Raw genomic sequence first — 12,687 nt, 5'->3', positions numbered from 1 at the left:
CAAAACCCATAGAACTGTACGTTACAAAGCGTGAACTCTATTGTATGCAAACTTGAAACAGCCAATCAGTGTGTCAGGGAGTCTCAGGATGGAATGCAGACTGTGACTAAAGGATCTAATTGTATTGCAAATATATGACAAAACCTCACTGATTAGTTGGGGGGAAAGGAGCTGACCAGTTTAACCTTGGAAAGCAGAGTTTAGACCGTAAAGCTAAAGACAAAATGATTGCACATGAACCCTGTTCTCTGGTCGGTAACGATGTTTCTTACAGGGGTACAGATCAGCAGTTCTGAGACTATGTGCTTTGTAGGTATCCTAGGGTCAAACAAATACCTAAACTGATTGTAGATATGGGAGCCAGGCTCTGACTGTCAAAGAAAAAAGTTACAAATGGGCAAGGCAGCAAGGCAAGAGTAAATTCTGCATTGTTGGTTTAGCGTCAGAGGGGAGGCTGTCAGTATGAACTAACGCTTATTTTAAGATAAATAGCTGATAGCTGGATGGATGGACGGAAGGATACAGAGGCAGGGATAGATAAGTGTATGTATACATGGATTAGTATACTACAAATATTTCCTAGCTCTGGACACTAAGAGGGTCTAGAAATAGTGAGAGTAGCAACCAGTCCATCTACAATCCAGATCTTAGTTTCTAAATAAAAGGAGCCAGAACTCTATGGGGAAATGGCTGATGCGAGCACTGGGGTGAGAGAAACACAAGGTGAGCCTGGAGCAGAAAGCAAGAGAGTGAAACGAACAAACAAAAAAATAGGAATATGTCCAAAGAACACAGGAGCCAATTTGAAAGGGCTCCCAAACGGACAAAGTTAGAACAATTTGACCAATGAAATAAATGATAGCGTGAGATTCTAACCTAAAGATTACCCATGCTGCTGTAAATAAATAAATGACAGAGAAGGGACAAACCTCCCTTACAGAACAATTCCAAGTAATAAATGTAGGAGGGAAAAAGAAATAGAAAATGATCATGAGAACACCACGGTAACCATTGATCCAGGCAAGGTCCACGGATGAATGCTAAAATTAGTGGGCAAAACGTTAGGAGGCTTGCATAGCCTCGGAATGTCTCCTCCAAATAGGTGTTAATTACTGTGGTGATCTTATCATGCGTCCACGTTCTTGGATGCTTCATTCCCCTCTCCTGAGTGTGAGCTGGGCTAGTGACTCATTTCTAACAAACTGAGTATGGAAAAGGAAAACTGGTATCTTTATAGTGGAGAAACCTGGCAGACATCCCGTAACCATGTGATCAAGATTAACAGCCACAGTGATAAGTCGAGGTGGTCTCATGTTCCCCCAGATATGATGCCTCGAGAAGGACACATCACCTCCGCACATAACCCCAGACAAATCATGAGAAATCATCAGACAAACCCAACTTGAGGGGCGGTCTACAAAATAGTCAGTATTCTTCAAAACTTTCAAGGTCATGAAAATTGAGGAAAGGCGGGGAAAATATCGCCGACCACAGGGGTCTAAGGAAGCACGATGACTAAAGGCAACATGGTCTCGTGGACGGGACGTTAATGAAAAAGATCCAGGGGCTTCCCTGGTGGCGCAGTGGTTAAGAATCCGCCTGCCAATGCAGGGGACACGGGTTCGAGCCCTGGGCCGGGAAGATCCCACATGCCGCGGAGCAACTAAGTCCGTGCACCACAACTACTGAGCCCGCGTGTCACAACTACTGAAGCCCATGTGCCTAGAGCCCGTGCTCCGCAACAAGAGAAGCCACCGCAATGAGAAGCCCGCGCACCGCAATGAAGAGTAGCCCCCGCTCGCCGGAGCTAGAGAAAGCCCGCGTGCAGCCACGAAGACCCAACACAGCCAAATAAATAAATAAATATATTAAAAAAAAATCCAAATGAAGATCTAATAGTCTTATATCACTGCTAATCTCTTAGTTTTGATAAGTGTAACATAGGAATATAAGATGTTAACATTAGGGGAAACTGAGTGAAGGGTGTGTGGGCACTCTCTGTACCCTCTTTACAACTCTTTGTAAATCTAAGATTATTTCAAAATAAAAAGTTTTTTTTTAAAGAGGGAAATCATTTCCTGTTGTTCAGGGCCCAGCCAGGCTCCCTCTCAGGAGGTTTTCCCTGATCTCCCCTGCACACTGGGTTTGATCTTCCTTGGGGCCCTCAAGCCTGACTGTGTCTGCCGCTCACTGGACCCCAAGCATGTAACAGCTGAAGGGCTCAGCTTCTTTCCTGGGATCAGATGAACCTTCCAAAGTACTGCTCGAGCTTCCAGACAGCAGGGCCTAATTCTCACATCTTGGAAGACTTCGCAGTCCATGCCTTCAAGGGGAGGGTGGGGCTGAGGGCCCCCTGGAGTGTCTAAGATCTTCCGTGACGAGACCCCCAGCTGGCCAGGCAGATTTGGGCCCAGCTAGGAGCTGTGGGTGGCGTTAGGGGAGAGCACTGGATGAAGCCTGGGTCCATAGAGCTTGTCACCTCTCCTAGCTTATTCAGGAGGGTGGAGCAGGGGTCTCCTGGAAGAAAAAGGCCTGGCAACTTGGTCCCGGTGGAGGTTCAAGGCCCAGCTTCATGGAAGCTGAACTGCAAGAAAAAGCAGCTGGGGGCTGGGCTCCCTGAGAACGAGCTCCCCATAAGGGCGGAGGCAGAGGGAGCAGAGGCAGCTCGCTGGATTTGCCCACCAGGCTCCCAGGGACAATAGGAGCGTCACCAGGGACACATCCTGTATCGTCCCATCGGGCCACAGGGGCACCTGGGGAAAGATGGCTGTAAAGCATGAGTGAGGCCAGAGTGCTGAACCACCTGCACCACTGTGTAAACCCCGGACACATCAGAGCCCGTCTACACTGAAGGCAGCAGGAGCACACGGCTCAGAGCTTAGCAGCTGCCGCCTGTCAGCAGAGCAGGTACCAGGCACTTAAGCAGCGCTTGCAATGTGACAGCACTACCAGAGGCGGCAGCAGCCACGGTGCATCCCTGCCCCTGCCCGGGACCCCTGCTCAGGTACACAATGGCCCAGAGTAGCAGAAGGGGTGCCTCAAATAGAGCAGCTCCTCTCCACCGGCTATGGACGGGGACCCAAGGCCCAGGACCAGTCGTTGTAGGCACCTGTGAGGCTCTGGTGGAGGGGAACTCCTTGGAAGGGCATATTACAGGTGGGCCAGTCTGAGGACAGGAGAGGGTCATTGAGGGCTGACGCCATCACAGGTTCCCTCAGCCTGCTCCCCCAGCCCCACGGCTCTGGTTATAACCCACAAATATAGGTCTCCAGAGAGGCTCCTCCCCTGCAGGCCCATTTATCACCGCCCCCCCCCCACCGTCCCCGGCCACTGGATACCTCCCCCTGCATATCCCAAGGGCACCTCCAGCTCATGAATCCCAAACAGAATTCAACACCCTTCCTCCAACCTGTTCTTCCTGCCCCATGTGCCTCCTCCATGACGGGCAGCCAACACCGATTACCATCCTTGTCTCCCCACGCCCCTACCTCCTAAATCTATCACTACCACCACTGCCACATCCCTGTTCCAAGCCAGGTCCAGGAGAGGTGCTCAGTGAATGTTTGTGGGCTGGCTGGCTGGCTGGGTGGGTGAGTGGCTGGATGGATGGATGGTGGCTGGATGGATGGTGGTTGGATGGATGGACGGATCAACGGATTGATCAATGCGTAAGTGAACAGTTGGGTAGATGGAAGATTGTATAGATCGATGGGTTGATGGATGGATGAAAATGGCAGAACTGCTACAGCATAGGGAGCTTTGGAACTGGAGTTGTTATACCTGCCAGTATTTTTCTTGGGCAACACCAGGACCCTTAGTTGGACAAGGGCTGGATTGGAACTTGCTGCTCCGAGAAGAGGCCAGAGCTAAGGCCATTTCGAGATATTCTGTTTTGGGGGGACGAGGTGCTCCGGCAATTTGAACACAACAAGGCACAGAACTGCACGTGCCAACCACCCCTGAGGGAAGCTGGAGCAAGCAGAAGGATGCCAGTTATGGGCACACGGAAGGCCTTTGGCCTCTGAACTCAGTCCAGGACTCAGGACTTGGCCGGGAGGACGCCACTCCTCCCCTACATGCCCCACAAGACACCCGGAGACACAGAGGAAGAGGCACCCGGAGGACTTCTCTTTCTTTTTACAAAGACTTTATTGTCTGACATGCTTGACAAAAAAATTACAGCCACAATCAAGTTATGCCGAAATGATTGAGGAGCATGCCATCATCTTTCATACCTCAAGGACTTTTAATGAATTTTCTTTTAAAGTAACAGCTGCCTTCATAACTTTTATTTTCCACATAAAAATACACCATATTCTGAAGGTACCTTAGGAAAAAAAACATTTTTTTTTTAAGTTTATAGTTCTTGGTCCGCATAGAAATTCAGTAGAGGTTACTGAAAGGGCCTGGAGTCCTCTCCCCCCACGCATTCACACACATGCCGTGCGTCAGAGGTGTCCCCAGAGACCCTGTAAACATCCCCGGCTACCAGGAACCACTTGGGCCAAAAAGGATTCCTGAAACCCTGCACCCTGCGGAGCAAAGCTGGCCTCGGCCAACGTGGTGCTGCTACTGGGCTCCCCGGATGGTGCCCCTCGCCCCATGGGGAGCCCCACTTGAGTAGGGAAGGAATCATGGTCTCCTGGGATCCTGGGCACAGAGAACAGGGTCCTCCAAGACTCCAGGGGCTCTCCATGAGAAATGAACCAGACAGGTGCTGAATAGGACCCTTAATAAAAAAAGAGCCTTGGACCGTGCATTGTCTCGTAGGGCAGGAGCTTTGAGTGGTGGGAGAGCAGGGGCTGTGAAGCCAGAGAGCAAGGTTCAAATCCTGCCTCTGCCTCTTTTGAGCTGTGCACCCTCGGGCAGGTTACCTCACCTCTCTGATCTCAATCTCCTCGACTCCAAAAGGGGGACAGCAGTACCCACCTTGCAAGACTGCTGGAAATGAGATCATATCTGCAAAGGGCTCATTAAATGCTGGTCCCAGGCCTGGGACTAAGGGGAGGTGAGCAGGGCCCTCCTCTCAGGTGTACAACTTAAGGGGCGCCAAAAAGCTCATAGATGGAGATAAATGATACTATTTTAATGCAATGCTTTTAAAAATCAAAATTAATGCAGGAAAAAAAATCTATGATGAACAAAATATCCAAATTTTAAATAAAGGCAGAATCTGACCCTGCACGTGCTAATCCTGCCTCACTGGCCTCACCCCAATGAGGCCCTGCTGGTTCTCTGTCCATCAGAGACTCAGCCCAACCCCCTAGTCCTAATTTAAAGAAGAAAAAGAAGCCCGCCCTGGGTGGAGCTGCCGGAACCGAAGCCCATCTCTGTCTCTGTGCCAGCTTCCCGTGGGGGCCGCCGGCTGGCACCCAGGGACATGGCAGCACGACTGTGAACCATTCAGCCTCCCTCGGCTGTGGGCACGGCAGCCAAAATCCGAGGGGCGAGGGATATCCCACTGGGGTACAGGACCCAGTCGAGGGCGATGAGAACCACGGGGTCCACTTTATTAAATTAAGAGGGGGGCGTGAGCACACGTGTGTGTGTGTGTGTGTGTGTGTGTCCACACCCATATGGGCGCGTACAGGGGGCAGGGCAGCCTCGGCCCGCAGAGCCCTCAGCCTTCTGAGTTCTGCAGAGCAGCGCAGCCCCCAGGGGACCAGGGGCATCCAGGACTTGGGAACCCTCCAGCTGGTCCTGGGCCCTCATCAGGCTCGTTCCGTAGAAACAATCCCCCAAGTCCAGGCTCCGAGCAGGTGCCCGGGATGCTCAGGCCACAGTTTACATCAGCAAAAATGCCCACAGGAAGAAAACGGGGGATCAGTGAAGCAAAGGGCTGGTCGGCCCGGCCAGGTGCGGCCCGATTCCTGAGACGTCCCTGATCGTTCCCTCGGATGCCTGGAAGGAGCGGAAGGGCCGCCTGCACTCAGGCTACGACACACCCTCCCACCCCCCAGCCCTGAGGCTTGCAGCCACACAGACCCTCGGTGAGAAGGAGACTTTGTGCCAGAACTCCCAGGATCTGTCCAAGAGCAGCGGCTTCCCAAACCCACGAGGGTGTCCAACGGAGAAGGATAAAGATTCAGTCACTTCCCAAGCAGGACAGGGCCACGAGCGTAGCAGGTCCTTTAACAAGGAACACACGGAAGGGACACGCAGAAATCAGCGATGAGCACAGAACCCCTGACGGACCTGCAGGGTCCTAACTCCAAATGACAGAAGGCTGAAGAGTCAGGGGTGATTTTCTTCATTCCAAGGCCTCAGCCCGCCTGCTGGGCTGGTCCCCGCAGCCCGACGGGCTGTCTGCATGAAAGGAAGGGGGGTTGGAGGTCCGTGCTCTCAGCTAGGTGCACGTAGCTGATGCGGGTGGGAAGCGCTGGGGCCGTGGGGGCAGTCAGGAGTTCCGGGGTGTGGGGAGGTCAATGACTATGGGTGGGTTCACAGGCTGGTAGTTCACGGTGCACACAGATGCGTTCACGTAGGTGGTTGTCCCATCCGCCATGACCCCGTACCCTAGAAAGTAAGCACACGGCTGTCAGGGCTGAGAGGTGACACCAGGACCCAGGGCAGTGAGGGTGGTCTGGTGAGTGTGGTAGTCAGAGGGAACTCAGCCACAAGGGGCTGAAGATGTCTGGGGCGAGCTACTGAAACCATCCAGTACAGGCTCTTCATCTATAAATGGTGACGATGACAGATGCTCCTCCCAAGCCTGCTGTGAGCAGCAAATAGATAATAATTCACATGCTCGGCCCAGTGCCTGGAAAGCACATGGTGAGACATCATCATTGACATCATCACCATCACCATCATCACCACCGTATACCATCATCACCATCACCATGATCATTACTATCATCATCACTATCACCATCTCATCATCACCACCATTATCATCACCACCTCCATCATCACCACCTCCATCATCACCATCATCACCACCATTTTCATCACCACCTCCATCATCACCATCACCACCATTTTCATCACCACCTCCATCATCACCATCACCATCATCACCATCACTATCATCACCACCATCACCACCTCCATCATCACCATCACCATCATCACCATTATCATCACCACCATTATCATGATCATTACCATCATTGTCACTATCACCATCTCATCATCGCCATCATCACTACCATTATCATCACCACCTCCAACATCACCATCACCATCATCACCACCTCCATCATCACCATCACCATCATCACCATCACCATGATTATCACCATCACCATCATCATTACCATCATTGTCATTATCACAACCATCATCATCACCATCACCACCTCCATCATCACCATCACCATCATCACCACCTCCATCACCACCTCCATCATCACCATCACCATCACCATGATTATCACCATCACCATCATCATTACCATCATTGTCATTATCACAACCATCATCATCACCATCACCACCTCCATCATCACCATCACCATCATCACCACCTCCATCATCACCATCACCATCACCATGATTATCACCATCACCATCATCATTACCATCATTGTCATTATCACCACCGTCATCGTCACCATCTCCATCATCACTACCATCATTGTAACCATCATTATCATCCCCACCATCGTTGTCATGTACTTTCTTCTCCTCACCTCTGTCCCCAAACATACCCTCTTCCCACCACATCTACTGGTCAGAATCCTCCTCAACCTTGAGCTCAGCTCACCTCCAAACCAAAAGGGACACTTCCCCTCCTCTGTGCAGGCTACCCATCCTTTGGAGTCTGCATTTCTCTTGTACAATCATGCAGGGGTGTGGTTTGGATCACACACAACCTTGCATCTGAGGGCACTACACGCCCACAGTAGGTCTATAGAAAATGACAGCCATTACTATTATCCCACAGCACAAGAGCTGTCCATCTCTCCCACGACCTTCCAGAGTCTGCCTTTGATGGCTCATCTGTTGCCCAGGAGTCTGTGAGCTCCCTGGGGCTGGAGAGGTCTGATCACGCCTGCCCCTGACAGCGCGATGCAGAGGAAAGTGATCGGATGTGGACCAAGCCATGTGAGTCCCAGGGGCCCTGGCCCAAAGCAGACAGAGGTTCAGGAGGCCAGGAGACAAGCTTGGGGGAAAACCATGTGCTTCCTGGCAGGGGACAATGGGACCAGGAAGCCTTGGACAGGTGGGATAACGGTTCAAAAGGAGCAAACTGGTGAAATCAGACTCCAGTGAGGAAGCCTGAGGTCTCATGAGGTGAGCCCTGTGCAGTGACAGGCCGGGGCAGTCACGGCTGCAGCCGACATCACCGGTCTCCTTCACGGCCACCCTGCCCACTCTCCCCAGGTGATGTGGACACAGCAAGGGGTCCTGCCCCCAGGACAGGAGGCAGAACCTCACGTCTGTCTGTGTGTGGGGGGCGGTGGCGGGGGGGAGATGCCAATAGAGCCCCTTGGGCAGGAAGGCAGCCCTCCCCATCCATTAAGCACCTACTTCATGCCAGGCCGTAGGGATGTGAGCAACAGGACGGGCCACCTGCCCCGTAAGGAGCTCACAGTGCGCCCCCGACTCGAACACCTCCTCCGTGTCACACCCAAATGTCCCTCCTCCAAAAAGCCCCCAGCCATCTCCGAAGACTTCCCAGGGCGGAGGAGGCACAGCAGAGCTGCAGGGCTCCAAGGAAGTAAAACTTATTTCTAAGTCTTGCTAGACTTTTCTTCCATCTTCCTACGATAAAACATTTCGGCAACAGCTAACTGACAGCCGACACGGGGATAGGCATTTACGAAGTGTATGTAGGAAATGGGCTATTTCCCTCTGGTTAGGGAGGAGGTGACTGGGTTCAAGGGAGGTGAGACAGCCCCCCTGAAGGGCCAATGAGGCGCCCCGCCCCCTGCAGGTAAGGCCCCCACCCCCGCTGACCTTCATGGATGTGGCCGAAGACATGCAGCCGCGGCTGGACGCGCCTTTGCACCGTGTTGAGCAGCTCCACGCAGCCCACCCGCTGCATCTTCTTGGGGACCCAGTCCAGGAAGCCTGGCAGGGGAGACAGCAGGAGGGCGATGACGGGGCCCAGGCCGCAGCTCTGCAATCTCAGAGACACAGTGGTCCTGGACCCACCCTGCCCTGCTCTCCCCACCCTGCCCTGCCTCAGCCTCCGGGAGGGAAGCCTGGCTCCAGCTTGCACTGCCTGGGGCCTTGCAGCCTCATCCTCCCCTGCTTCCCCTTCTCCTCCCCTGCAGGGTGGCACGGAGAGCCCACGTATAAAAGCCCGAGTAGGCCAGGCATGATGGGGAGGGAGCAGTCTCGACAGCTGTGAGCCCCCCAGACCATTCATGCTCAAAGTGGTCTCAAGACTGGCATCCACCCATTGCAGAGAGAAGCAAACTGAGGCCGGAGAGGGACAGCGGAGGCCCAAGGCCACCCCAGCAGGTGGCAGCAGAGCAGACCACGGGAGCAGGATTTCCATGTTGGAAACTTTCTAAACACACATCGCAAAATCATGAAAATGAACTTCTTCATCCACTGCAGCCTCGAGCACGTGGGCCGTGTCTGGGTCTGCTCACGCCGCCAGCCTCCCGGAGCCATCCCATATGGTGGCTTATTCTCCTCACATGGCTGCACAAACCATAGGAGAATGACTGATTACTCCAAGCAGACAACTACGGTTCATCTCAGCCCCTCTCTGCTCAGGCGGGAGAAACAGGTTTCTACAACCGCTGGGAAGGGGAAGAGGAATCCTGCCACTCAAAGAATCTGACAGGCTGCAATGGATCTGACTTAGAGCTGAGAGAGAGAAAGAAGGAGGGAGAGAGGGAGAGAAACAAGAAGGAAGAGGAGGAAGAAGAGGGGAGAGGCGGGGAGTAGGCAGGGGACGGGCTTGGAGCAGACACTTGGGCTTAAGTCCCAGGCTCTGCTACCTACTGGCTGTGTGACCTTGGACAAGTCACTTAACCTCTCTGTGCCACATTCAACAATTCATCCAACAACGGGCTGGGCTGAGCACACAGGCGCCCCCGAAACAGGAGCTGTGTGTTGTGTGTGAAGCAGGCGTGGTGAGGCATCCAGAGAGCGGGAACCCAGAAGATGCTGTTGGAGGAGTGGATGGAGGGGTAGAAAGGGGGGAAGGAGGAGAGGGAGAGAGGGAGGGAGGAAGGAAGCAAAAAAACCTGCCTAAGAGCCTCACTAGAAGCCACGTGTCACGCCTAAACCACGTCAGGGCCCTGGGCCTCGGGGCTCCCTCCGTTTGGAAATGGGGTAAGAAAGCCTTCATTTCAGCCCTTTGTGAGGGTGGAGGGAGGCGCCAAGGGCTCTGGCTGGGCGTCTGGCACACAGCAGGTGCTCAGGGCAGCTTCTCCCTGAACAGGTATCTGAGCGAATGACTCTGGAGCTGCACTGGGCCTCACCTGACAGCCCTTCCCACCTGGGACGCCCTGCCCGCACCCACCTCCCTCCCTGCCTCTCCCAGACCCGATGCTGAGACCACCCTTTCTGTCAGCCTCTGCAGGCCCCCTCTGACGATCTCTGTCGCAGGCTTCCCTCATCCTTGACCGTGTCCCACTGGGCTGGGCCGTTCGGTGTCCCTCTGCCCGGCATCTTGGAGCCTTCAAGGCAAGCACTGCATCGGGTTGGCTCCAGGTCCCGCATGGCCCGGCCCAGCCCAGCCCCAAACACCAAGGGAGTGATGACAGGTCTGGTGGAGGCACTGGTGGGGGGAGAGGCCGGTCTGGGCAGGACTGCTGGGAGTGTGGACTTCATTCTAAGGACTGAGGGAGCCACAGAGGGTTATAGAGGGATGGCATGGCACAACGGACCATTCAGAGAATTCCCCCCTACTGACGTGAGGAGAGTGGACTGGGTGGGGCAAGACTCAGAGCTGGGGGCCAGTGAGGAGGCCACGCTGGCCATCAAAGAGACACGAGACACTGGCACGGACGGGTGGGGCCAGCAGTGGTGGAGAGGAGAGAAAGGAGCTGGAATGCGGTTTGGGGGTAGAATCAAAGGGACGAGCTGAGGGACGGGAAGCAGGGTGTGAGGAAAGGGGGAGGGGGGACTGAGAAAGGGGCCTGGGTGGCAGACGGCAGGCTGACGCGAGACCAGGCGAGCAGTGACATCAGCTTGGCCAGAGGGGGGCCGAGGGGCGGGGGAGGGAAGCTGCTGGCGGTGGAACCACAGGCCCTGGGGACTGTGGGATGGGTGGTCTGATGGGGCGGGGGGGTGCACGGGATGGGCCCGGTGAGAGTGACCTTGGTGGTATTCAGCCCCCAGGACTCAGGTCTGGAGCGTCAAGGGCCCAGCCTGCCTTTTGACCTCCCCGAGCTCCAAGGTACCACGTGTATAAAAGGGGCAGCTGATCTGACCTCACCACGCGGCTGTGAGGTGACACATCGAGCCCCCGGCACACAGTCGGTGCTCAGGAAATAAGAGCCACGACGGGGTGAGCTGTCCCTGGTGCCCCAGCGAGCTGGACTCAGAACAGAGCCCGTCCGCAGCTCCCCTGCACAGGCCCAGCTCCGCCCCCGCTGCCAGCACCCACACCCCCTGCGTCCTCCCCCAGCAGGAGCAGGCGTGCGCGGGGCCGGCCAGCCGAGGCGGGGCCGGCTGAGTCTTACCCAGTGGCGGTCCGTGGGTTACCAGGACGTCTACGCCTTCGGGAATGAGGTTCCACTTCTCGAGCAGCGCTTGGCCTCGCGGGAGGTTAAAACCCCAGCCGTAAAACCAGGGCTGCCTGTGGGAGGAGAGCACGTGGGTCAGAGAGGGCCACCAAGAGTGGGGGCAATGACATGGCAGGAGAAGCAGGCCATAGTGCCAAACGGCCATCAGGGCCGGCCGGATGCCCAGAACCTCCCGTCCAGGGAAAGGTGCGGATTCACCTGGACTTGACCAGCCTTTTTCCTTTTTCTATGATGAACAAGTATTATCTATGTAATTTTTTTTTTTTTTTTTTTTTTTTTTGCGGTACACAGGCCTCTCACTGTTGTGGCCTCTCCCGTTGCGGAGCACAGGCTCCGGACGCGCAGGCTCGGCGGCCATGGCTCACGGGCCCAGCCGCTCCGCAGCATGTGGGATCTTCCCGGACCGGGGCATGAACCCATGTCCACTGCATCGGCAGGCAGACTCCCAACCACTGCGCCACCAGGGGAGCCCTATCTGTGTAATTTTTGAAAATGAAAGTGAAAAAGAAAATCAACTTCTGCCAAAGGGTTCTCTTGTTCCAAGCCCTTCTAGGGAAATTCAGAGAACATTCTCACCTGTCCCCATGGTGGGAGAATGCTCCTCCACCCATCCTCCTTCCTACATTTGGGGCAGGTGGAGCCCCACCCAAGAAAGAGTGGGTCCCAGGTGGAGGATGCTCCTTCCTGCCTCTACCCAAAGCTCCCAGCAGGGGCTCCACCGGGCTGAGTCCACCCCCAACATTAAGGTCAGGGCTGGGTGGACCGAGGCCATTTAACGGAATTCCTTCCTGTTGCCCAACCCGGACCTAGACTGATCAGTGCAAGTCATTCCCCTCGATGGGTTCAACGGTGAGCATGTGACCTAGAACCTGCCAGTTGGAGGGAATTCCAGACGTTTCTTTCAGTGATGAGAGACAAGAACACTGTCATCCCTGCATACAAACCGCTGAGCTTCTTGCCTTGGGAGCTGCCAGTACCTGTTAAACTGTCCCAAAGGGAGATGGCTGGTGCACATGACCCAGGGGAGCAG

At 54.6% G+C, this 12,687-nt stretch overlaps 1 protein-coding gene across 1 annotated transcript in view; it reads right to left on the bottom strand.

The window, feature by feature from the left end:
• Nucleotides 1–6,397: 6,397 nt before the first annotated feature.
• Nucleotides 6,398–12,687, bottom strand: part of MPPED1 (metallophosphoesterase domain containing 1) — a gene marked incomplete at its 3' end in the record, with an annotated part of 63,880 nt that continues 57,590 nt past the window's right edge. Inside the window, exons 4-6 of the mRNA XM_082850204.1 lie at nucleotides 11,595–11,710; nucleotides 8,905–9,018; nucleotides 6,398–6,516 (exon numbers count right to left, since the gene is read on the bottom strand). Coding sequence (XP_082706330.1) covers nucleotides 6,398–6,516; nucleotides 8,905–9,018; nucleotides 11,595–11,710 — 349 coding nt within the window. The remainder of the gene's footprint in view (nucleotides 6,517–8,904; nucleotides 9,019–11,594; nucleotides 11,711–12,687) is intronic.

The sequence above is a fragment of the Leucopleurus acutus genome, assembly GCF_964270905.1.
Source record: "Leucopleurus acutus genome assembly, chromosome: 11".
Taxonomy (NCBI): domain Eukaryota; kingdom Metazoa; phylum Chordata; class Mammalia; order Artiodactyla; family Delphinidae; genus Leucopleurus; species Leucopleurus acutus.
This window is presented reverse-complemented; position numbering and strand designations above follow the sequence as displayed.